Source organism: Zophobas morio, unplaced genomic scaffold, assembly GCF_036711695.1.
Source record: "Zophobas morio isolate AGI-343-1 ecotype UQ-CSIRO unplaced genomic scaffold, CSIRO_AGI_Zmor_V1 ptg000018l, whole genome shotgun sequence".
Lineage (NCBI taxonomy): Eukaryota > Metazoa > Arthropoda > Insecta > Coleoptera > Tenebrionidae > Zophobas > Zophobas morio.
In genome coordinates this window covers 1,448,441-1,474,879 of record NW_026972123.1, presented here as the reverse complement: position 1 = coordinate 1,474,879, position 26,439 = coordinate 1,448,441, and the positions used below count along the sequence as shown (strand labels likewise).

At 32.0% G+C, this 26,439-nt stretch overlaps 1 protein-coding gene across 1 annotated transcript; it reads left to right on the top strand.

Moving 5' to 3' along the window:
• The first annotated feature begins 44 nt into the window (after positions 1-44).
• LOC135131049 (heparan-sulfate 6-O-sulfotransferase 2-like) lies at positions 45-20,710 on the top strand. Its single transcript, XM_064058572.1, has 3 exons — positions 45-302; positions 356-530; positions 19,769-20,710. Exons 1-3 carry the CDS (start codon positions 117-119, stop codon positions 20,680-20,682), a joined length of 1,275 nt encoding a protein of 424 aa, XP_063914642.1. The 5' UTR covers positions 45-116; the 3' UTR covers positions 20,683-20,710.
• The last annotated feature ends 5,729 nt before the right edge of the window (positions 20,711-26,439 follow it).

Genomic DNA, 26,439 nt, shown 5'->3' with positions numbered 1-26,439 from the left:
GCTGTTTCGCTGTCAATTCTGTCAATGTTTTGCAAATGGCCGCACTGCGTGTTGTGCTCCGCGAAATGTTAAAAATTTATAATTAATTCAAATCCTGTGTCGATATGCGATGAATAATGAAGAATTTGAAGAGCGTGTCGGTGCAAGTAATTGACAGCGACATAGCACTGCTGCTGCCGAATGGTGTGTATGAGATTAAGCAAATGGAGCCAAAATCTTCCAGGTTAAGACGGATAGGGTATTTCTGCGTGGCCCTCGCCCTGTTTGGCATCGTGGGCCTCGGCTACTTCTGTCCAGACAAAGTACGTAACGTTTTCATTCATGAGAGTGATGACCGACTGCTGAGTTCTTCCAGGTATGTGCCCTTAGCAACAAAGAAGCATCCATATCATTAGAAGATAGTATGGGGAAGCCCTTAGCTCAAGCGAATAGCAAAGTAGGTTTAAGCTACGACGATATGTTAAACGACGATTTTTCCTTTGACATGGACTCGCACGATGTCATGGTTTTCCTCCACATGCAGAAAACTGGTGAGTGAAATAAACAAAGACAACTCCAAGACGTAAACAGAATGGGGTGGTTTTATGACTGCAGACCTCTTCTCTTGTTTATGATATTTTATCGTTTATTTATGTTGGGTTCACTTTGGACTAGTTTATGACAAGCCATTGAACTCCCCCTTTTTTTAATTGGCAGCACTGGATTAATATTAATACTTTTAAAAATCATAACGTTTGTTATTCTGCTCAGTCGTCACCGGAAATATTATTTTCACTAGCCACAACAATAATAGTATAGATAGATCTCTAACTTGTTGATATTCACAGGAAGTAGTGTCCAATCGCCTTGATAAAACTCTCACGTCAGTAAAGTGTGAGCGTTTTTTTTTTTAATTTTCTGCGGCTCCCACACGTTTCGTGGCTGCGGAAACAGTTAATTTATTCGCGTGTTTGACTAGTTTATCAATTGTTGAAATTGTCATTTCAGATAAAAATATTGCGACCTTGTCATTAATTGTGCAAATAAGGAACGTCCAAATAGAGATATCTTTTTACATATTTGTGATATCATTATTAAAGTGACGTGCGATTTTCGCAGAATTTTTACTGTTTGCTTTATCAGGAAAAAAAGTTAAATATTTAATGTCTGGCTTGATTTATACTTTTTGAATGAAAACCAAAAATGTTTAAACATATTTTTTTGTAGATTGTTTACACTGATATAATTTATCTTCACTTTTGGATTTTACTGATTGTGTTTACGTTTGCTCTTTTCTAACTACTTTTAGCATTTCACAAAAAGTAATCACTGGGAATTACTCCACCTCATTTTAAAAGATTTCGTATTTATCTGGGTCGGAGGAGTTTATTTTGGGTTGCATTCAAAATTTGTGCGAAGGAGATATGATTTTATTTTCATAAAATTTACTTCAAAGAAGTGTGTAAATATTTTAATCATAAATTCTGGAGCTTTTCTAACAACACCTTTGCAGTGTATTATATACAATTTAAGTTTAATTAATAAATTAAAAATCTGATGTTTGGTATTTGGCATGTTTTTACCAAAGTCGAGAGCGCTGGTTTACGGAATTTTGAACCCGAAGTTTGTACCAGTCCTGACACTTAAAGACATCAAAATTCTCACAGAATGTTGAAAAATTGACTTTTGTAAAGTCTGAATTGAAATTTTATTTATTCAAGTTAGTAATTAATAAAGGTTTTCCAGTCTGTTTGTATCCGTATTCTTATTGATTTTTGGTCACTTTTTTTGTTTTTTGGGCACAACTCCCCTTTTTTATCGCTTTTTGTTTTTTTTTTAACCATTTTTTGTCACATTTTTTCGTCTTTTTTTTGCGTTATTTTTGTTGCGTTCTCCTTATTTAGTGCGTTTTTATCACATTTTGTTCGTCTTTTTTAGCGTTTTTTTTTTTTTGTTGCATTTTCCTTCTTTTTAGTGGCAGTTTTTGTCGACATCGTCGGCTTTTTTAAATCACTTTTTTGGGTACATTTTTGTCCGCCTTTTTAACACTTTTTTTGCTACATTTTACGCTTTTTTTTCAATTTGCCTTTTTTTTATTTTTTGTGTGCGTTTTTCTTCCCATTTTTTTGTCGTTTTCTTTTCACTTTATTTTTGTCTCCCTTTTTTTTAGTCTCTTTTGCGTCTTTTTTCTTGCGTTTTTTTTTCTACCCTTTTTTCTCTTAATTTTTGTTGCCTTTTTCTTCTACTGTTTTCTTAGTGACTACATATTTTGATGTATTTTTGAAAACATTTTTTTTTCACGTTTTGGCGCATTTTTGTATGAACGCTTTTTTGTCGTCATTTTTGTCCCATTTTGACTCTCTTTGTGCATTTATTTCGCCTTTTTGTTTTGTTTTTGTGTCATATGTTTCTTCTTTTTATCGTGTTATCAAGTAGTTTATTTTCGTATTTTTTGTTGCGTTTCTCACTTTTTTTTCATATTTTTTGGCGTTATTTTTGTTGCGTTTTCCTTCTTTTTAGTGACATTTTTTGTCGATTTCGTCTTTTTTTTTTATTGCTTTTGTTGTTTTTGCTGCATTTTCCGCCCATTTTTTTATTTTATCAATTTACTTTTTCGCAACTCTTTGCGCGTTTTTTCGTTCCATTTTCATTAGCTTTTTGCCGCATTTTTCCCCTATTTTTATTGTTTTTTGAATGTTTCCCTTTTTTTTGGCTATTTAGCACCTTTTTTCCCTCATTTTTAACGGTTTTTATCGTTTTATTTACACTTTATATCGTCTCCTTTTTTTAATCTCTTCTTTGCGTCTTTTTTGTTGCGTTTTTTCTGCACTTTTGTGCCTTATTTTTGTTGCGTTTTTCTTGTATTCGTTTCTTAGTGACTATTTTGTCGTATTTTTTGAAAATATTTTTTATCTCTTTTTTGGTCACTTTTGTCACTTTTTATACGTTTTTGTCTGCCCTATGAACGCTTTTTTGTCGTTATTTTTGTTCTTTTTTGACTCTTTGTGCATTTTTTTCCGTCTTTATCGTCTTATTAAGTCGTTTATTTTCATATTTTCTGTTGTGTTTTTATCACATTTTGTTCGTCTTTTTTAGCGTTATTTTTGTTGCATTTTCCTTCCTTATAGTGGCAGTTTTTGTCGACATCATCGGCTTAAATCACTTTTTTGGGTGCATTTTTGTCCGCCTTTTCAACACTTTTTTTTGCTACATTTTACGCTTTTTTTTTCAATTTGCCTTTTTTTTATTTTTTGTGTGCGTTTTTCTTCCCATTTTCAACGACAGTTTTTTCTTCCCATTTTTTTGTCGTTTTATTTTCACTTTATTTTTGTCTCCCTTTTTTTTGGTCTCTTTTGCGTCTTTTTTCGTGAGTTTTTTTTTCTACCCTTTTTTCTCCTTATTTTTGTTGCCTTTTTCTTCTACTGTTTTCTTAGTGACTATTTTGATGTATTTTTGAAAACATTTTGTTTTTTCGCGTTTTGGCGCATTTTTGTCTGCCCTATGAACGCTTTTTTGTCGTCATTTTTGCCCCTTTTTGACTCTCTTTGTGCATTTATTTCGCTTTTTTGTTTTGTTTTTGTGTCATATGTTTCTTCTTTTTATCGTGTTATCAAGTAGTTTATTTTCGTATTTTTTGTTGCGCATTTTTTCATATTTTTTGGCGTTATTTTTGTTGCGTTTTCCTTGTTTTTAGTGACATTTTTTGTCGACTTCATCTTTTTTTTTTATTACTTTTTGTTTTTGTTTTTTTGGTGCATTTTCCGCCCGTTTTTATTATTTTTTGAATATTTCTCTTTTTTTGGCTCTAGCACGGTTTTTTCGCCGCATATTTGTGATTTGTGAATGCTTGAAAATAGGCAGAAAATGAAAAAAAATCAAAGAAAAATCGACCAATCAAAAACAATTAAAAAGAACAGAAAAATAAAAAACCAAAAAATCGTGGTTTTTGTTTTTAAACGGATTTTCCTCGTTTTATTTTCACTTTATTTTCGTCTGCTTTTTTTAATTTCTCTTTTTTTGCGTCTTTTTTTTCCTTATTTTTGTTACATTTTTCTTGTACTCGTTTCTTAGTGACTATTTTGTCGTATTTTTTGAAAACATTTTTTATCTTTTTTTGGTCACTTTTGTCACTTTTTATGCGTTTTTGTCCGCCCTATGAACGCCTTTTTTTGTCGTCAGTTTTGTCCTTTTTTTGACTCTTTGTGCATGTTTTGACGCTTTTTTGTTTTGTTTGTTTTTTTGGCATGTTTTCCCTCTTTTTATCGTTTTATTAAGTCGTTTATTTTCAATTTTTTTGTTGCGTTTTCATCACGTTATTTTTCCGCCTTTTTGGCGTTTTTTTGCCTTTTTCTTATTTGTTATTATTTTTTGTTCATTTTTGTCCGCCTTTTTTTGCTGAATTTTCCGCCCATTTTTTTTTTTATTTTTTTAATTTTCTTTTTCTGGATGTTTTTTTCACATTTTTTGTTACAATTTCAACGAACTTATGCCGCATTTTTATTGCCTTTTTGAATTTATTTCTCTTTTGGCTCTTTTTAGCGCTTTTTTTCCATTTTAAAGGGATTTTGTCGTTTTATTTTCACTTTATTTTTTCCTCCTTATTTTTGTTGTCTTTTTCTTGTACTATTTTCTTAGTGACTGTTTTGATGTATTTTTTGAAAACATTTTTTTGTCACTTTTTGGCGAGTTTTTGTCCGCCCAATGAACGCTTTTTTTGTCGTCATATTTGCCCATTTTTGACTTTTTTTGTGCACTTTTGACGCTTTTTTGTTTTGCTCTTTTTGTTATATTTTCCTTCTTTTCATCGTGTTATTAAGTCGTTTATTTTTCTATTTTTGTTGCTTTTTTAAGACAATTTTTTCGTCTTTTTTGGTGTTTTTACTGGCATTTTTTGTCGACGTTTTTTTAAATCACTGTTTTTGTGCCCATTTTCCGCCCATTTTTTTGTTTATTTTATCAATTTGCTTTTTTGCAACTTTTTTTTGCGTGTACATATTATCTTCCCATTTTCATCGGATTTTTGCCGCCTTTTCCCCCTATTTTTATTATTTTTTGAATTTGTTGTCTTTTTTTTTTGGCTCTTTAGCACCTTTTTTCTTCCCATTTTTAACGGATTTTTAACGTTTTATTTTTACTTTATTTTCGTCTCTCTTTTTTAATTTCTTTTTTTGCGTCTTTTTTGTTGAAACATTTTTTTGGTGCGTTTTTGTCCACCCTATGAACTCCTTTTTTTGTCATTTTGTCCCTTTTTGAGTCTTTTGGTGCATTTTTTACGTTTTTTTTTTTTGCATATTTTCCTTCTTTTTATCGTTATTTTCATATTTTTTGTTGCGTGTTTATCACAACTTTTTCGTCTAACGTTATTTTTGTTGCGTTTTCCTTCTTTTTAGTGGTATTTTTGTCGACATCATCTTTTTTTAATCACTTTTTGTTCTTTGCTGCATTTTCCGCCCATTTTTTTTATCAATTTGCTTTTTTGCAACTTTCTTTGCGTGTATTTTCTTCCCATTTTCATCGGGTTTTTGTCTCCTTTCCCCCCTATTTTTATGGTTTTTTGAATTTGTTTCTTTTTTTCACTCTTTGGCACTTTTTTCTTCCCTTTTTTAACGGATATTTGTCGTTTTATTTTCACTTTCTACTTCATCTTTTTTTTTAAGTGCTTTTTGTTTTTTTTTTGCTGCATTTTCCGCCCATTTTTTTATTTTATCAATTTGCTTTTTTGCGCATTTTCATTGGCTTTTTGCCGCATTTTCCCCCTATTTTTATTATTTTTTGAATATAGTTGTTGTACTAAATCAAATATAAAGCTTTTAAAAACTAAATAAAAATAAATTAAAAGTTCAAGCTTAAGTCACATAATTTTTGATTTTTTTTCTTACTACTTTTAAAATTTGAATTAGTATGGGTAATCGAAAAACTAAAAAAAAAAAACAAAGACAGAAAAATAAAAAAAAATCGTGTTTTTTTTTAATCCGATTTTTTTCCAAACCTGTTTTTAACGGATTTTTCTCGTTTTATTTTCACTTATTTTCGCTTTGTTTTCGTCTGCTTTTTTTAATCTCTTTTTTTGCGTCTTTTTCGTTGCGTTTCTTCTTCACTTTTTTTTCCTTATTTTTGTTACATTTTTCTTGTACTCGTTTCTTAGTGACTATTTTGTTGTATTTTTTGAAAAACATTTTTTATCTTTTTTTTTGGTCACTTTTGTCACTTTTTATGCGTTTTTGTCCGCCCAATGAAAGCCTTTTTTGTCGTCATTTTTGTCCTTTTTGACTCTTTTTGTGCATTTTTTACGCTATTTTGTTTTTTTTTTGCATATTTTATCTTTTAATTTTTCATTTTATTAAGTCGTTTATTTTCATATTTTTTGTTGCGTTTTTATCGCATTTTTTCGTCTTTTTGCCGTCATTTTTGTTACCTTTTCCTTGTTTTTGGTGGCATTTCCAATTTGCTTTTTTTTGGATAGTTTTTACGCATTTTTCGTTCCAATTTCAACGACTTTTTGAATGTACTTCTCATTTGGCTCTTTTTATGGCTTTTTTTCTTCCCATTTTAAACGGATTTTGTAGTTTTATTTTCACTTTATTTTTATCTCCCTTTTTTGTCTTTTTGCGTCCGTTTTGTGGCGTATTTTCTTCCCATTTTTACTTCCCGAGCGTAAGCAAAGGAAGTATTGTAATCGAGTCCGTCGGCCGACTCTCTACTTTTACGTTTTCTCGATCTTTCATGACCCCTAGAAGACGAAGAAATAGGTCTCCCATTTCCGTCTGTCTGTCCGTCTGTCCGTCCGTCTGTCCGTCCGTCTGTCCGTCTGCCGTCCCGGATTTTTATTAGACAGATAATCTCCGAAAGTACTCGACCGATTGTTGTAAAATTTTGTACTTATATTAAGAATATCATGTAGATGGTAAAACGCTAACCAAAATTTGTCTAATCATCCCCACCACTAATGCGATGACGTCACTTCAAAATTGTACATAGTAAATGGGTTTTCAGTTGTATAAAATAACATAGTCCTACACATGTAGTATACAACTCTGAATCGACTTTTCACCCGAAACGTCCAGATTTTTGGAAAAAAAATCAAAATTATAAAACAACATTTTGAAATTTAATTTTTAATCTGCTAACCAGAATGCTTTGAAATGTTGCAGATGTTTTAAAGCTATAAAGAGCATCATAAATCTTTAGTCAAAAAATATTTGCTTATCCCCTCCAAAAACTTGATGACGTCAGCTCAAAAGTTTGTGGAATAAATCATATCTAAAATGTACAAAATATGATGAGTCTGTACTTGTGATCTATCACTCCATTCATATTTTTTGGATTTGCATATACAGGGTGACTCAAAAAAAATTAAAGAATGCGTAAATATATTTTATTGATTTAATCAGGAACTACAAAACGTAATGCTCTGACATCTTGCAGATGTTTTAAGGTTATAAAGAGCATAATAAATGTTTAGTCAAAATATATTTGCTTATCCCCTCCAAAAACTTGATGACGTCAGCTCGAAAATTTGCCGAATAAATCATATCTAAAATGTACAAAATATGATCAGTCTGTACTTGTGATCTATCACTCCATTCATATTTTTTGGATTTACATATACAGGGTGATTCAAAGAAATAAATGAAAGCGTAAATTTATTTTACTGATTTACTCAGGAACTACAAAACCGAATGCTTCGAAATCTTGAAGATATTTTAAAATTATCATAAGCATGGTAAATTTTTGATCAAAATGTATTTGGTCGTCCCCCCTAAAAAATTTATGACGTCACCACAAAATTTTGCTGAATAAATCCTATCTAAAATGTACAAAATATGGTGAGTCTCTTCTTGTGATTTATCATTCCATTCGAATTTTTTCGATTTGCATATACAGGGTGACTCAAAAAAATTAATGAATGCGTAAATTTATTTTATTGATTTAATCAGGAACTACAAAACCGAATGCTTTGAAATCTTGCAGATGTTTTAAGGCTATAAAGAGCATAATAAATTTTTAGTCAAAATATATTTGGTTATCTTCTACAAAAAACTGATGACGTCAGCTCAAAAGTTTGCCGAATAAATCGTATCTAAAATGTACAAAATATGATGAGTCTGTACTTGTGATTTATCATTCCATTCATATTTTTGGATTTGCATATGCAGGGTGACTCAAAAAAATTAATGAAGGCGTGAATTTATTTTATCGATTTAATCAGGAATTACAAAACCGAATGCTTTGAAATCTTGGGAATATTTTAAAGTTATTATAAGCATGGTAAACTTTTGTTCAAAATGTATTTGTTCATCCCTCCTAAAAAAATTGATGACGTCACCCTTAAATTTTGCTGAATAAATCCTATCTAAAACGCAAAAACTATGATGAGTTTGTACTTGTGATTTATCATTCCATTCATATTTTTTAGATTTTGTTAAGAGGTGGTTCAAAAAAATTAATGAAGTCAATTTATTTTACTGATTAAATTAAAGGCAACACTTATTATTAGTATTACACCCCAATCAACCCAATTTGGTAGACACAAAATGTGTTAAAGGAAAAACTCAGTTGAAACATAAGGGTAGCACGCTTATTTACATCGACTTTAACATTACAGACCTGCATTTGTTTTATGCGCTCACTTGGTTCCGCGAATGTGGAATAGACATGTTCATAATCAACCAATTGTGAATTTCACCGTCAAGAATTAAAATAAAACCCAATGTTTTATATAATAAGCGGAAGTCGAAGCAATAAAACCGATGGTCGTTTTGTTTACAGTTTCTCTGTTTGACTCTCACGTATGCTGTTACGCTTGTCATCTTAAATTAAGAATGTTTATACATAAACGATTTTCAGTTGCCCCTCATATTACTAGACAGCGGATTTCTGTCGGGCTACGTCACGATTATAGGGGGGGACGTGCTGGATCGCCGGGTGATAGATAATCACTGAATTTAATCGGTACTAATTCCATAAATATAATTAACGATTTATTAATCAAACGGCTAAGTAAATGAGAACGGGAATTAACAGCAGAGTGAATTCGCATCCCGTACGAGCCGTACCGAGTTTGGCCTTGCCTAGCCCGACAGAAATCCGCTTTCTAGATATTACACACCGGCGCCGTATACGTGAGTAAATTGTTTCGTTATTTTATTGATTATAAGAAATCAATATTCAAAACGACCCAATTCATTTTCCCGAAAATTTGGGAATACAATAATTTTATTCTTAGTATTACACTACATCTATCCCAACTGATATACGTGTCCTTGCAAAAATGTTGATGACGTCATCACAATTTTTTTTTAAATTCCCACTACAAAAATGTAATGAGAAAAAAAAACACAATAGGCATGCAGTCGTCAAGTTTCCGACAGCGAGGGAAGTACTGTCTAAACTCTTTAGACCAATTTTTCTCCTTATTTTTGTTGCTTTTTTCTTGTACTGTTTTCTCATAGTGACGTTATTTTGGTTGCGTTTTCCTTCTTTTTAGTGGCATTTTTCGTCGGCATCATCTTTTTTTAAAATCAATTTTTGTTTTTTTTTTACTGTATTTTTTTTATCAATTTGCTTTTTTGCAACTTTTTTTGCGTGTATTTTCTTCTCATTTTCATCGGGTTTTTGTCTCCTTTTCCCCTTGGTTTTATGGTTTTTTGAATTTGTTTCTTTTTTTCGCTCTTTGGCACTTTTTTTCATCCCATTTTTAAGGGATATTTGTCGTTTTATTTTCACTTTATTTTTGTCTCACTTTTTTGGTCTCTTTTGCGTCTTTTTTTTTTCTCCTTACTTTTGTTGCCTTTTTCTTATACTCTTTTTTTAGTGACTACTTTGCTCCATTTTTTGAAAATATTTTTTTGGCACTTTGGCGCGTTTTTGTCCGCCCAATGCCCTTTTTTTGTCGTAATTTTCGTTCTTTTTTGACTCTATGCATTTTTTGACGCTTTTTTTGCCTATTTTTCTTCTTTTTATCGTGCTATTAAGTCGTTTATTTTCATATCTTTTGTTGCGTTTTCCTTCTTTTTGTGGCATTTTTTGTCGACATCATCGTTTTTCTTTGAAATCACTTTTTGTTTTTTTTTTTTGCTACATTTTCCGCCCATATTTTTTTTCAATTTGTTTTTTTAAGATCTTTTTTTGTGCGATTTTTCTTCCCATTTTCATCGGCTTTTTGCCGCCTTCTTTCTTCCCAGTTTTATTTTCGTCTCCCTTTTTTTAAGTTCTTTTTTTGCGTGTTTTTTGTTGCGTTTCTTTCTTCCCTTTGTTCTTCTTATTTTTGTTGTCTTTTTCTTGTACTCGTTTGTTAGTGACTATTTTGTCGTATTTTTTGAAAACATTTTTATCTCTTTTTAGGTCACTTTTTTGGTGCGTTTTTGTCCGCCCTATGGACACTTTTTTGTCGTCATTTTTGTCCTTTCTTGACTCTTTTTGTGCATTTTTTTATACTTTTTTGTTTTTTAGGCCTATTTCCCCCTTTTTATTGTTTTATTAAGTCGTTTACTTTCATATTTTTTGTTGCGTCGTTATCACATTTTTTCGTCTTCTTTGGCGTTATTTTTGTTACCTTTTCCTTCTTTTTAGTGCCATTTTTTGTGGACATCATGGTTTTTCAATTTACTTTTTTTGCATGTTTTTTGCGCATTTTTTGTTCAACAGCCTTTTGCCGCCTTTTTGAATTTACTTCTCTTTTGGTTCTTTTTTCTTCCCATTTTAGACGGATTTTTGTGGTTTTATTTTTACCTTTCTTTTTTGTGGCGTTTTTTTCCCCCTTTTTTTTTCTCCTTGTTTTTCTTGTCTTTTTCTTGTACTCTTTTCTTAGTGGCTTTTTTGCTGATTTTTTTGAAAACATTTTAATTTTTTTTTGTCCCTTTTTGACTCGTTTTGTGCATTTTTTTACGGTTTTTTTTTCCTCATTTTTTAACAGATTTTTGTCGTCTTTTTTTCATCTTATTTCTGTCCCCGTTTTTAATAGTTATTAAGTTTATTTTCACCATTTTTTTGTCGATTTTCTTCTTTTTTTGTAGCATCTTTTTTAAGCTTTTGTGGCATTTTCCGCCTTTTTTTTCATTTTCCTTTTTTAAATCTTTTTTGTGGGTTTTTTCTTCCGATTTTTAACGAATTTTTGTCGTTTTATTTTCCTTATTTTTGGTGCCTTTTTCTTGTAATCTTCTTTTTTGTCACTGTTCTTGGCGCGTTTTTGTCCGCCCTATAAACGCTTTTTTTTCTCATTTTTAACGGATTTTTGTCGTGTTTTTTCACCAGATTTACTTTTTTGTGTTTTTTGGCATTTTTTTAAGTGGTTTATTTTTACCTTTTTTTTGTCGGGTTTTTATCACAGTTTTGTTGCCTTTTCCTTCTTTTAATATTTTTTTGTCGACATCAACAGTTTTTTAATCACATTTTTGTGCGTTTTTGTCAGACTTTTTAACACTTTTGCTGCTATTTCCACCCATGTTTCACTTTTTGATCCCATTTTGACGTTTTTCCCCCGTTTTTATTGTCTTTTTTTGGGTCTTTATTGCGTTGTTTCTTCCCATTTTTAGTACATTTTGTGGTCTTATTTTCATTTTATTTTTATCTGTGTTTTTTTTTTGCATTTTTTCTTTTCTTTTGAACGGCTTTTTGTTTTTTTTTTTTCACCTGTTTTGTTTTTTTGTGCATTTTGGTCCTCCTCTTTTATTGCATTTTTTAAGTAGTTTTTTTTGCACTTTTTTCTCGTTTTTCATTTCCACTTTTCTTTTTTCGCCTTATTTTTATTGTCTTTTTCATGTCCCTCTTTTTTTAATATTGTTTTTGTTGTCTTTTGTGGAAAATTTTATTTTTTGCCTTTTTGGGCCTTTTTTGTCCCCTCTTTTCTGCTCATTTTTTAACGTATATATTTCTGTCGTGTTTTTTTTATCACCCTTTTTGTCGACGTTGTTAATTTTCCTCTTGACGTTTTTTAGAATTGTGTAACCAGGATGTTTAAAAAAATTAATGAATGAAGCAATTAATTTTGCTGACTAAATTAAAAAGGTCATCTAATTTTCCTGAAATTCTGGAACACATCATTTTTTCATTTATAATAAAATTATAGTTATAGTGTTATCATGAAAAAAGTAAAATTCATACATATATAGAATCATCTTTTTAATTGTTTTATCTAAGAAACTGAACTTGCCTGTGTTCGTACTTCAGAGGCGAGGGAAGTTCTCTATAAATAACTTTGGACCAATTTTCATGTATGGATTTTAGCAAGTATGTGCTTGGAACTGACAGTAACTTTTTTATTTTTATCAAATAATTACCCCTATAATAATTGAAGTTTTAAACAGTTAAATAATAACTAAACTCCACCCTTCAGCTCATGATGCATAAAACATTCGTCACAATTGAGAAGGGGTGGGTGGGCGGGGCTTATATTTGGTCCATTTTTCTTAATATGCGAAGTCTTCTTTTCCCGACAAGAAACCGACAATATAATTAACTACCCTGTTGTTGAAAGAAAATTCTATATATAAAAAAAAACAAAGATTAAGCCCCACCCACCCGCCCCGGTCTCAATTGTGATTACTTTTTCGTTTCTAAACAGAGCGAAGGGCGGAGTTTAATTGTAACAGCAATATTTCTTTAAAAAATTCTACCCCTTTAAAAACATGTCATAGGGTAATTTTTTGTAGAAAAATGAGGATTTTGCAAAATTAAACTCCGCCCTTCAGCTCACGATGAATAAAATATTCGTCCCAATTGAGGAGGGGTGGGTGGGCGGGGCATATATTTTGTCCATTTTTACTTCCCGCGCGTAAGCAAAGGAAGTATTGTAATCGAGTCCGTCGGCCGACTCTCTACTTTTACGTTTTCTTGATCTTTCATGACCCCTAGAAGACGAAGAAATAGGTCTCCCATTTCCGTCTGTCTGTCCGTCTGTCCGTCTGCCGTCCCGGATTTTTATTAGACAGATAATCTCCGAAAGTACTCGACCGATTGTTGTGAAATTTTGTACTTATATTAGGAATATCATGCAGATGGTAAAATGCTAACCAAAATTTGTCTAATCCCCACCACAAATGCGATGACGTCACTTCAAAATTGTATATAGTAAATGGGTTTTAAATTGTATAAAATTACATAGTCCTACATATGTAGTTTACGACTCCGAATTGAGTTTTTACCCGAAACGTCCAGATTTTCGGAAAAAAAAATTACAATTATAAAACAACATTTTGCAATTTAATTTTGAATTTTGTTTAATGCATTTTCCGCCCATTTTTTTTTTTATTTTATCAATTTGTTTTTTTGCAACTTTTTTTGCGTGTATTTTCTTCCCATTTTCATCGGGTTTTTGTCACCTTTTCTTCCTATTTTAATTGTTTTTGAATTTTATTTCTTTTTTTCGCTCTTCGGTACTTTTTTTGTTTCCATTTTTAAGGGATATTTGTCGTTTTATTTTCACTTTATTTTTGTCTCCCTTTTTTTAGTCTCTTTTGCGTCTTTTTTTTTTCTCCGTATTTTTGTTGCCTTTTTCTTATACTCTGATACTCAAAGTAGGCTGCATTTTTTAAAATATTTTTTTGGCACTTTTTGGTGCATTTTTATCCGCCTTATGATCCCTTTTTTTGTCGTCATTTTTGTTATTTTTTGACGCTTTTTTTGCTCATTTTTCTCTTTTTTATCGGTTGTTAAGTCGTTTATTTTCATATTTTTTGTTGCGTTTTAGCACATTTTCTATCTTCTTTTTTGGCGTTATTTTTGTTGCGTTTTCCTTCCTTTTGTGGCATTTTTTGTCAACATCATCGTTTTTCTTTGAAATCACTTTTTGTTTTTTTGCTGCTTTTTCCGTCCAATTTTTTTTTCAATTTGCTTTTTTTTTAGATCTTTTTTGTGCGGTTTTCTTCCCATTTTCATCGGCTTTTTGCCGCCTTTTCCCCCGATTTTTATTGTTTTTTTTTTTAATTTCTTTCTGGCTCTTTGGCGGCTTTTTCATGTCATTTTTAACAGATTTTTGTCGTTTTATTTTCGTCTCCATTTTTTAATTCTTTTTTTTGCGTCGTTTTGGTTGCGTTTTTCTTCCCTTTTTTTTTCTTTATTTTTGTTGCCTTTTCCTTCTTTTAGTGGCATTTTTGTCTGCTTTTTTGCTGCATTTTCCGCCCATTTTTTAATTTTTTCAATTTGCTTTTTTTTGCACGTTTTTTGCACATTTTTTGTTCCAATTTCGACGGCCTTTTGCGACCTTTTTATTGCCTTTTTGGAATTGCCCTTTTGGCTCTTTTTTTAGCGCTTTTTTCCCATTTTAAACGGTTTTTTGGCGTTTTATTTTCACTTTATTTTTGCCTCCCTTTTTTTTGTCTCTTTTTGCGTCTTTTTTTTTTGTTGCCTATTTTCTCCTTATTTTTGTTACCCTTTTTCTTGTACTCTTTTCTTAGTGGCTTGTTTGTCTGGTTTTTTGAAAACATTTTAATCTTTTTTTGTCATTTTTTTGGCGCGTTTTTGTCCGCTCTATGAACGCTTTTTTGTCCCATTTTTGACGCTTTTTTTTCTGATTTTTAACGGGGTTTTGTCGTCTTTTTTCACCTTATTTTCGTCCTCGTTTTTATTTTAGATTTACTTTTTTTGTGTTTTTTGGCATTTTTAAAGCTGTTTAGTTTCAACATTTTTTTGTCGGGGTTTTTTCACATTTTTGTTGAATTTTCCTTCTTTTAATGGCTTTTTGTCGACATCAACAGTTTTTTACTCACTTGTGTTTTTTTGTGCGTTTTTGTCCGACCTTTTAACACCTTTTTTTTGTTCCCATTTTTAACGGCTTTTTGACACCCTTTTCCCCCGTTTTTATTGTATTTTTTAAATTACCTTTTTTTTGGCTCATTTAGCGAATTTTTGTCTGCCCATTTTTAACACATTTTGTGGTCTTATTTTCATTTTAATTTTATCTTCATTTGTTTGTCTCTTTTTTTTTTGGTCGCGTTTTTTCTTCCACTTTTTCTTAACCCCTTTTCTTAGTGACTTTTTGGCGCTTTATTTGAAGACATTTTTTTTTTTTTTAATGTTGTCTTTTTGTCGAAATTTTTATTTTTTGACACCTGTTTTTTTACACGTTTAGTCCTTTTTTTAATAGCTTTGATTTGCCTTTTTTGGATCTTTTTTTTAATCTTTTTTTGGCCCCGCTTTTCTTCTCACTTTTTGACGTACATATTTTAGTCGTGCTTTTTTATCACCTTTTTTGTCGACGTTTTAAATTTTCCTCTTTTGACGTGAGAATTGTGTAACAGGATGTTTAAAAAAATTAATGAATGAAGCAAGTAATTTTGCTGACCAAATTAAAAAAGGTCATCTGATTATCCTGAAATTCTGGAACGAACCATTTTTTTCTCATTTTAATAAAATTATAGTTGTATTATCATGAAAAAAGTAAAATATGCAGAATCATCTTTTATAATTCATTTATGTAAGAGACTGAACTTGCCTGTGTTTGTGCTTCGGAGGCGAGGGAGGTTCTCTACAAATAACTTTAGACCAATTGTTATGTATGGATTTCAACAAGTATGTACTTCGAACTGACAGTAACTTTTTTATTTTTATCAAATAATTACCCCTATAATAATTGAAGTGTTAAACAGGTAAAATAATAACTAAACTCCGCCCTTCAGCTCACGATGAATAAAATATTCGTCACAATCGAGAAGGGGTGGGTGGGCGGGGCTTATATTTGGTCCATTTTTTCTTAATATGCGAAGTTTTCTTTTCCCAACAAGAAACTGAAAACATTTTTAAGTATCCTGTTGTTGAATGAAAATTCTATATATGTATAAAAAAACAAAAACAAAGATTAAGCCCCACCCACCCGCCCCGGTCTCAATTGTGATCACTCTTTCATTTCTAAACAGAGCGAAGGGCGGAGTTGAGTTGTAACAGCAATATTTCTTTAAAAAATTCTACCCCTTTAAAAACATGTGTCATATGGTAATTTCTTGTAGAGAAATGAGGATTTTGAAAAAATAAACTCCGCCCTTCGGCTCACGATGAATAAAATATTCGTCACAATCGAAAAGGGGTGGGTGGGAGGGGCATATATTTTGTCCATTTTTTTTCTTAATATAAGAAGTCTTCTTTTCCCAACAAGAAACTGAAAACATTTTTAAGTATCCTGTTGTTGAAAGAAAATTCTATATATGTATAAAAAAAAACAAAGATTAAGCCCCACCCACCCGCCCCGGTCTCAATTGTGATCACTTTTTCATTTCTAAACAGAGCGAAGGGCGGAGTTTAATTGTAACAGCAATATTTCTTTAAAAAATTCTACCCCTTTAAAAACATATGTCATATGGTAATTTCTTGTAGAGAAATGAGGATTTTGCATACTAAACTCCGCCCTTCAGCTCACGATGAATAAAATATTCGTCACAATTGAAAAGGGGTGGGTGGGCGGGGCTTATATTTGGTCCATTTTTTCTTAATATGCGAAGTCTTCTTTTCCCAACAAGAAACTGAAAACATTTTTAAGTATCCTGTTGTTGAAAGAAAATTCTATATATGTATAAAAAAACAAAAACAAAGATTAAGCCCCACCCACCCGCCCCGGTCTCAATTGTGATCACTTTTTCATTTCTAAACAGAGCGAAGGGCGGAGTTTAGTTGTAACAGCAATATTTCTTTAAAAAATTCTACCCCTTTAAAAACATATGTCATATGGTAATTTCTTGTAGAGAAATGAGGATTTTGCAAAACTAAACTCCGCCCTTCAGCTCACGATGAATAAAATATTCATCACAATCGAGAAAGGGTGGGTGGGCGGGGCATATATTTTGTCCATTTTTTTTCTTAATATAAGAAGTCTTCTTTTCCCAACAAGAAACTGACAATATATTTAACTATCCTGTTATTGAAAGAAAATTCTATATATTAAAAAAAAAACAAAGATTAAGCCCCACCCACCCGCCCCGGTCTCAATTGTGATCACTTTTTCATTTCTAAACAGAGCGAAGGGCGGAGTTGAGTTGGAACAGCAATATTTCTTTAAAAAATTCTACCCCTTTAAAAACATGTGTCATATGGTAATTTCTTGTAGAGAAATGAGGATTTTGAAAAAATAAACTCCGCCCTTCAGCTCACGATGAATAAAATATTCGTCACAATCGAGAAGGGGTGGGTGGGCGGGGCTTATATTTGGTCCATTTTTTCTTAATATGCGAAGTTTTCTTTTCCCAACAAGAAACTGAAAACATTTTTAAGTATCCTGTTGTTGAAAGAAAATTCTATATATGTATAAAAAAAACAAAAACAAAGATTAAGCCCCACCCACCCGCCCCGGTCTCAATTGTGATCACTTATTCATTTCTAAACAGAGCGAAGGGCGGAGTTGAGTTGTAACAGCAATATTTCTTTAAAAAATTCTACCCCTTTAAAAACATGTGTCATATGGTAATTTCTTGTAGAGAAATGAGGATTTTGCAAACTAAACTCCGCCCTTCAGCTCACGATGAATAAAATATTCGTCACAATCGAGAAGGGGTGGGTGGGCGGGGCATATATTTTGTCCATTTTTTTTTTCTTAATATGAGAAGTCTTCTTTTCCCAACAAGAAACTGACAATATATTTAACTATCCTGTTATTGAAAGAAAATTCTATATATTAAAAAAAAAAAACAAAGATTAAGCCCCACCCACCCGCCCCGGTCTCAATTGTGATCACTTTTTCATTTCTAAACAGAGCGAAGGGCGGAGTTGAGTTGTAACAGCAATATTTCTTTAAAAAATTCTACCCCTTTAGAAACATGTGTCATATGGTAATTTCTTGTAGAGAAATGAGGATTTTGAAAAAATAAACTCCGCCCTTCGGCTCACGATGAATAAAATATTCGTCAGAATTGAAAAGGGGTGGGTGGGCGGGGCTTATATTTGGTCCATTTTTTCTTAATATGCGAAGTCTTCTTTTCCCAACAAGAAACTGAAAACATTTTTAAGTATCCTGTTGTTGAAAGAGAATTCTATATATGTATAAAAAAACAAAAACAAAGATTAAGCCCCACCCACCCGCCCCGGTCTCAATTGTGATCACTTTTTCATTTCTAAACAGAGCGAAGGGCGGAGTTTAATTGTAACAGCAATATTTCTTAAAAAAATTCTACCCCTTTAAAAACATATGTCATATGGTAATTTCTTGTAGAGAAATGAGGATTTTGCAAAACTAAACTCCGCCCTTCAGCTCACGATGAATAAAATATTCGTCACAATCAAGAAGGGGTGGGTGGGCGGGGCATATATTTTGTCCATTTTTTTTTTTCTTAATATGAGAAGTCTTCTTTTCCCAACAAGAAACTGACAATATATTTAACTATCCTGTTATTGAAAGAAAACTCTATATATTAAAAAAAAAAAACAAAATAAGCTCCACCCACCCGCCCCGGTCTCAATTGTGATCACTTTTTCATTTCTAAACAGAGCGAAGGGCGGAGTTGAGTTGTAATAGCAATATTTCTTTAAAAAATTCTACCCCTTTAAAAACATGTGTCATATGGTAATTTCTTGTAAAGAAATGAGGATTTTGAAAAAATAAACTCCGCCCTTCGGCTCACGATGAATAAAATATTCGTCACAATCGAGAAGGGGTGGGTGGGCGGGGCTTATATTTGGTCCATTTTTTCTTAATATGCGAAGTTTTCTTTTCCCAACAAGAAACTGAAAACATTTTTAAGTATCCTGTTGTTGAAAGAAAATTCTATATATGTATAAAAAAAACAAAAACAAAGATTAAGCCCCACCCACCCGCCCCGGTCTCAATTGTGATCACTTATTCATTTCTAAACAGAGCGAAGGGCGGAGTTGAGTTGTAACAGCAATATTTCTTTAAAAAATTCTACCCCTTTAAAAACATGTGTCATATGGTAATTTCTTGTAGAGAAATGAGGATTTTGCAAACTAAACTCCGCCCTTCAGCTCACGATGAATAAAATATTCGTCACAATCGAGAAGGGGTGGGTGGGCGGGGCATATATTTTGTCCATTTTTTTTTTCTTAATATGAGAAGTCTTCTTTTCCCAACAAGAAACTGACAATATATTTAACTATCCTGTTATTGAAAGAAAATTCTATATATTAAAAAAAAAAAACAAAGATTAAGCCCCACCCACCCGCCCCGGTCTCAATTGTGATCACTTTTTCATTTCTAAACAGAGCGAAGGGCGGAGTTGAGTTGTAACAGCAATATTTCTTTAAAAAATTCTACCCCTTTAAAAACATGTGTCATATGGTAATTTCTTGTAGAGAAATGAGGATTTTGAAAAAATAAACTCCGCCCTTCGGCTCACGATGAATAAAATATTCGTCAGAATTGAAAAGGGGTGGGTGGGCGGGGCTTATATTTGGTCCATTTTTTCTTAATATGCGAAGTCTTCTTTTCCCAACAAGAAACTGAAAACATTTTTAAGTATCCTGTTGTTGAAAGAGAATTCTATATATGTATAAAAAAACAAAAACAAAGATTAAGCCCCACCCACCCGCCCCGGTCTCAATTGTGATCACTTTTTCATTTCTAAACAGAGCGAAGGGCGGAGTTTAATTGTAACAGCAATATTTCTTAAAAAAATTCTACCCCTTTAAAAACATATGTCATATGGTAATTTCTTGTAGAGAAATGAGGATTTTGCAAAACTAAACTCCGCCCTTCAGCTCACGATGAATAAAATATTCGTCACAATTGAGAAGGGGTGGGTGGGCGGGGCTTATATTTGGTCCATTTTTTCTTAATATGCGAAGTCTTCTTTTCCCAACAAGAAACCGCCAATATATTTAACTATCCTGTACAAGACTTGTGTATCCATTTCAGGTGGCACATCCTTCGGCAAGCACCTCGTCCACGACCTCGACCTGAAACGTCCGTGCACCTGTCCGCTGACGCGCAAGCGCTGCTACTGCTTCCGCCCCCACTCCAACCAGAGCTGGCTCTTCAGCCGCTACACCACCGGCTGGAAGTGCGGCCTGCACGCCGACTGGACCGAGCTCACCTCCTGCGTCGACGAGAAGCTCGACGAGCTCGAGGGCAACGTCGTCAAGCGCCGCTACTTCTACATCACCCTACTGCGCGAGCCCGTCGCGCGCTACCTCAGCGAGTTCCGGCACGTGCAGCGCGGCGCCACGTGGAAGGGCTCGCGCCACTACTGCCGCGGGCGCGCCGCCTCCGACGCCGAGCTGCCCCCCTGCTACCGCGGCCAGGACTGGGAGGGCGTCAGCCTCGACGACTTCATCGACTGCGACAGCAACCTCGCCGTCAACCGGCAGACGCGCATGCTCGCCGACCTCGAGCTGGTGGGCTGCTACGACAAGGCCTACATGAGCAAGGCGGACCGCGAGCGCACGATGCTGATCAGCGCCAAGAAGAACCTCGAGTCGCTGGCGTTCTTCGGCCTGACGGAGCACCAGAAGATGTCGCAGTACATCTTCGAGGAGACGTTCAACCTGCGCTTCGCGGTGCCCTTCGAGCAGAACAACGCGACGGTGTCGAGCTCGACGATGCCGACGCTGACGGCGACGCAGGCGGCGAAGATCGCGGCGCTGAACAACCTGGACATCGAGCTGTACAAGTTCGCGAAGGGGTTGCTGCTGAAGCGGTTCGAGAGGCTGAGGGCGAGGGACGCGGACTTCGACAGGCGGTACAGTCACCTGGGGGAGCTGATGGGGCGCAGCGGGGTGACGGAGTTCGACTGGGATAGGTTGGTCGAGGACGTTACGGTGGCGCACTAGGTGAGGTGCGGGGAGTAGGTGTAGGTTTTTTTTGGTTGTTGTTTGTCGTTTTTTGACGGGGGGTGGCTGCGGCCGGGGCGAAAGGAGGTGGAAAGATGAATTTTTCGTGGAAATTGGTGTGTCTATGAAGTCGAGAAAGCCAGAATTACTGACACCAAAAAGCAATAAATGTTGTTAATAATAATAAGTAACAATGTGATAAGAAAATTCGTCATAATTTTCTATTTGAAAAAAAAAATTGGATCACCCGATATATGTACAGTATACATACCGGGTGAGTCACTGAACGCGGCTGAAAGTTGTACAGTTCTTTAAAATTTCAAACTACGAATGTTCCATTTTTAATGAAACATCCTATACGTTTTTTTAGAATATGTATGGATATTTCAGTTTTTTCAATTGGAACACCCTGTATTTTATTATTGTATCTTACTCTGAGTAACGAAATGTAGCGTGATCTATTTGAAAAAAAAAACCACTCTGTAAAAATATATAGGGTGTTTCATTAAAAAAAACTAAGGTGTGTGTTACGCCCTAAAACAAAACGTTCTGTATAGTTGAAAATAACTTCAGAGTATAGTCCTCAAAGAACCGTACAATTATGGTCTTTGACTTTTTTTTCTAGTTGTAATAAACAATGAGTTCAGTGACTCACCCTGTATATTTGGGGCTTTTAGCTATACCACGTCCATTTTCGAGTGGCCATATTTGAGCTTGTTCGCTAAAACTGAAAAATTCTTGGTCGCAAATTCCAACTTGGATAGTTTAATAGTGTACAGGGTGAGCCAATAAACGCGTATTCCTCAATATCTCACCGATTATAAAAGGAACAGGAAAAAAAATCAGCGATCAGTTTTCTGGTTTTGAAGTGTATTCAACGTAAAATTTTTTTTTTTTTAAACACGTGGTTGGTTTTGTCAATTTTTCAAATAGGACACGCTGTATTTTATTAATTTATCTTACTGTCTTGTTTATTCTCGTTCGCGTAATCGCGTAACACAGCTTAGTTTTTTTAAATAAAACACCCTATATATTTTTACGTATTCTGATTAGCTTCTTAGTAGGCTTTGTAATCACAGTTTATTTTTGGAATTCCGAAGCGACGTTGCCACGTTATTCGAATTTTCTTGAAATTTTTTGGTCATGGAAAAAATCTCAATTGGGTTATTTGTACCCTTCCGTTGCTAAATAAAAAAATTCAAGAAAATATGACGAACATGGCAACGTCGCATTATGAGTTCAAAAATAAACCACGGCCTAAGCCTAAAACCTAAAAAATAGTCAATCAAAATATGTCAAAATGTATAGAGTTTCATTAAAAAAAGTTATTTGTTACGTCTTAAAAAGAGAACACTCTGTATAGTTTAAAATAATCTTATTGTCGTGTTTATTCTCGTTTTTTTTTTAGGAGAATGAAAATGGTATACAATACGGAGTGTTCTATTTGAGAAATTTTGAAATTCCTATGCGACGTTGCCATGTTATTCGATTTTTCTTGAAATTTCTTGCAATGGAAGGTTTTTTTTAAATCTGTGTTACAGTATTTTGTGAGGGTTAAATAAAGGTGCGCTCTTTGTTGTGGTACCACTTAAATCAAATTTTAATGTACAGAGTGTTTATAAAAACTTTTGAACTTTACAGTTTTCAAATATCGATATTTCAGTTTTTTGGATTTTTTTTTTAATTTTATTGATATTTTCGATTTTCTTGGATAAATGGATTTCTTGAATTTCTTGGGCTTTTTGTTTCTTAGGTTTCTTAGATTTTTTTTAATTCATAGATTTTTTTGATTTTTTAGAAAATTGCATTTCTTGGATTTTTCGGATTATGTTGGGGTTTTTGAATTTTCTTAAAATGTTTTGATTTTTTTGAATTTTTGGAATTATTGGATTTCTTGGATTTTTTTGGGTTTCTTGGATTTGTTGGATTTTTAATTCTTTGATTTTTTTCGATTCTTTTGAATATTTTAGATTTTTAATATATTTTTTTGGATTTTGGATTTTTGGTTTTTTTTTTAGAATCTCCTACAATATTTTGTGAGGCTTAAATGTGCCTTTATTTAAGCCTCACAAAATATTGTATGGTACCAATTAATTCAAATTTTAATCTACAGAGTGTTCATAAAATTTTCAAAGTTTACAATTTTCAAATATCGAGATTTCAGTATTTTCTAGTAGAAAAAGATTAAATTCTGAAATTTTTTGGATTTTTTTTTTTTAATTTTATGAATATTTTCCATTTTCTTGAATTTCTTGGGCTCTTTGTTTCTTAGGTTTCTTGGATTTTTTAAATTTTTGATTTTTTTTTTGAAGATTTTAGATATTTTAATCTAGAGGGTGTTAAAATTTTCAAGGTTTACAATTTTCAAATATCGAGATTTCAGTATTTTCTAGTAGAAAAGATTAAATTCTTAAATTTTTTGGATTCTTTTTTTATTTTATGGATATTTTCCATTTTCTTGAATTTCTTGGGCCTTTTGTTTCTTAGGTTTATTGATTTTTTTTTTAATTCTTGGATTTTCTTTTTGAAGATTTTAGAGATTTTCGATTTTTTGGAAAATTGAATTTCTTGGATTTTTTGGATTTTTTTGGATTTCTTGGAGTTTTTTAATTTTCTTGAAATGTTTTGCTTTTTTTGAATTTTTGGATTTCTTGAGTTTTTTGAATTCCTAGCTTTTTTGATTTTTAAAATTTTTGAAATTATTGGATTTCTTCAATTTTTTGGATTTGTTAAGATTTTTTAAATTTTTCATTTTTGGATTTTTTTAATATTGTGGATATTATCGATTTTCTCGATAATTGGTATTATTGGCTTTCTTGAGTTTCTTGGATTTTTTTAAATCTTTGATTTTTTTTAAGATTTTCGATTTTTTAGAAAATTGCGTTTCTTGGATTTTTCGGTTTTTTTTTTTCGATTTCTTAGGGATTTTGAATTTTCTTGAAATATTTTGATTTTTTTTAATTTTTGGATTTCTTGAGTTTTTTTGAATTCCTTGAGCTTTTTGAATTTGTAAAATTTTGGAAATTATTGGATTTCTTTGATTTGTTAAATTCTTTCATTTTTGGATTTTTTTTAATATTGTGGATATAATCGATTTTCTCGATAATTGGGATTATTGGATTTCTTGAGTTTCTTCGATTTTTTAAATCTTTGATTTTTTTAAGATTTTAGATATTTTCGATTTTTTAGAAAATTGCATTTCTTGGATTTTTCGGATTTTTTTGGATTTCTTGGGGATTTTGAATTTTCTTGAAATGTTTTGATTTTTTTAATTTTTACATTTCTTGAGTTTTTTTTAATTTCTTGAGCTTTTTGGATTTGTAAAATTTTGGAAATTATTAGATTTCTTCAATTTTTTGGATTTCTTGGATTTGTTAGATTTTTTAAATTCTTTCATTTTTGGATTTTTTTTAATATTGTGGATATTATCGATTTTCTCGATAATTGGGATTATTGGATTTCTTGAGTTTCTTGGATTTTTTTTAATCTTTGATTTTTTAAGATTTTAGATATTTTTGATTTTTTAGAAAATTGTCTTGAATTTTTCGGATTTTTTTTTTATTTCTTGGGGATTTTGAATTTTCTTGAAATGTTTTGATTTTTTTGAATTTTTGGATTTTCTTGAGTTTTTTTAATTCCTTGAACTTCTTGGATTTAAAAAATTTTTGAAATTATTTCTTGGATTTGTTAGATTTTCTTAATTCTTTCATTTTTGGATTTCTTGACTTTCTTGGATTTTTAATACTTTGATTTTTGGATTCTTTTGAATATTTTAGATTTTTTAGATAATTGAATTTTTTGGATTTAAGATTTCTTGGGTTTTTTGATTTTTATTTATTTATTTTGTTATTTTTAAAATCTGGTGGTACAATATTTTGTGCGGCTTAAATAAAGACACGCGTCTTGTTGTGGTACCAATTAATTCAAATTTTAATCTACAGAGTGAATTGTAAAAATTTTCAAGCTTTACAATTTTCAAATATGGATATTTCAGTTTTTCTAATAGAAAAAGATTAAATTCTTTAATTTTATGGATATTTTCGATTTTCTTAGATAAATGGATTTCTTGAGTTTCTTGGACTTTTTGTTTCTTAGGTTCCTTGGATTTTTTTTAATTCTTTGATTTTTTGATTACTTTTTCTTAATATTTTAGATATTTTCGATTTTTTAGATAATTGGATTTCTTGCATTTCTTGGATTTTTCGGATTTTTTTTAGAATTATTGGATTCCTTGCATTTCTTGGATTTTTGATTTCTTGGGTTTTTGATTTTTTTTGGATTTTTTTTATTTTTAAAATCTGTGGTATGGTACAATATTTTGTGAGGCTTAAATAAAGACACTCGCTTTGTTGTGGTACCAATTAAATCAAATTTTAATGTACAGGGTGTTTGTACAATCTTTATTTTACAATTTTTATTTTATGGATATTTTCGATTTTCTTGGATAAATGGATTTCTTGGGTTTTTTTAATTTTCTTGAAATGTTTTGATTTTTTTTGGAATTATTGGATTTCTTAAGTTTCTTGGATTTGTTGGATTTTTTAAATTATTTAATTTTTTTGGATTTGTTTTAACCATCAAACTACCGGGTGGGGTCCAAATGGACCCCATTGTTACATTTTCCTATTTTTTCCCGTTATTTCTGGTTTAACGATAGTGGTATTTTTAGTAGCTTCGGTTAAGGCCTTTTGCTATGCATACAAAAAATATATCAATTGTATAGGTGTAACAGTTTGTAACAAAAAAAAAAAAATAGTCTCTTGGGGTCCGCATGGACCCCACCTGGTTCTTTATGTTGCCATTTTTTTGTCTATATTTTGGAGATTTTATTGCACCTGCAGGTCTTATTCTGGGAATTTAGTCTTACAAAAACCATTGTTTTATTCTTTACTAGTTTATAGACGGCGTTGCAGTTTTGATACTGACTTGCAAGTGTCAGTATCGGTGTCAGTGTGACAATGTAATCACTGTAAAAAATTTAATTTTGTTTTATCAATGGCACGTTATCAAAATCGATATCAGTACAATCCCGCGGACGCTGCTTCGTCTATATAAGTAGCAGGGACAGAAATCAAGAAATTTTTGCATTTCCTGCAAAAGATTTGTTTGCCGAGAATATTCTACTCGTAACGTTGAATGTCAGGAATGCTGGAACAAAAAACTGTAACGAAAAATGCTTATTTAATATTGTTATGTAATTTTTTTAACTTGGTTGTGTTTAAAATTAATAAATAATTTGGATTCGTTAAAAATTTTTGATTAATTCTTTAATTTTGGCTAAAAAAGGCCATGGGGTCCAAACGGACCCCACCCGAAACGATGTGTAAATTTTCCCACCCGGTAGTTTGAAGGTTAAATTGTGGACATTATTGATTTTTTCGATAATTGGATTTCTTGCATTTCTTGGATTTTTGATTTCTTGGGTTTTTTGATTTTTTTGTCATTTTTAAAATCTGTGGTACAATATGTTGGTAAATAAAGGCACGCGCTTTGTTGTGGTACCACTTAAATCAAATTTTAATGTACAGAGTGTTTGTAAAAACTTTCAAACTTTAAAATTTCCAAATATCGATACTTCAGTTTTTCTAATAGAAAATATGTCGATATGTCAACTGTCAGCTTTAAATGTGGAAAGTACTTGACAATTGAAAAAACTGAAAATTGTAATAATTGAACATTCAAAAATAACCCTACTGCGATTTTTTGTGAATCCTTCCATTGCTAAAAACCAAGAAAATTGGAATAACGTGGCAACAT

Excerpts from the sequence above, each read along its gene's own strand:
- LOC135131049 (XM_064058572.1), top strand. The coding sequence starts at position 117 with ATGAAGAATTTGAAGAGCGTGTCGGTGCAAGTAATTGACAGCGACATA. Across the intron at positions 303-355 it reads GCTACTTCTGTCCAGACAAA|GTATGTGCCCTTAGCAACAA; the intron begins GTACGTAACGTT and ends GAGTTCTTCCAG. Across the intron at positions 531-19,768 it reads CCTCCACATGCAGAAAACTG|GTGGCACATCCTTCGGCAAG; the intron begins GTGAGTGAAATA and ends TATCCATTTCAG.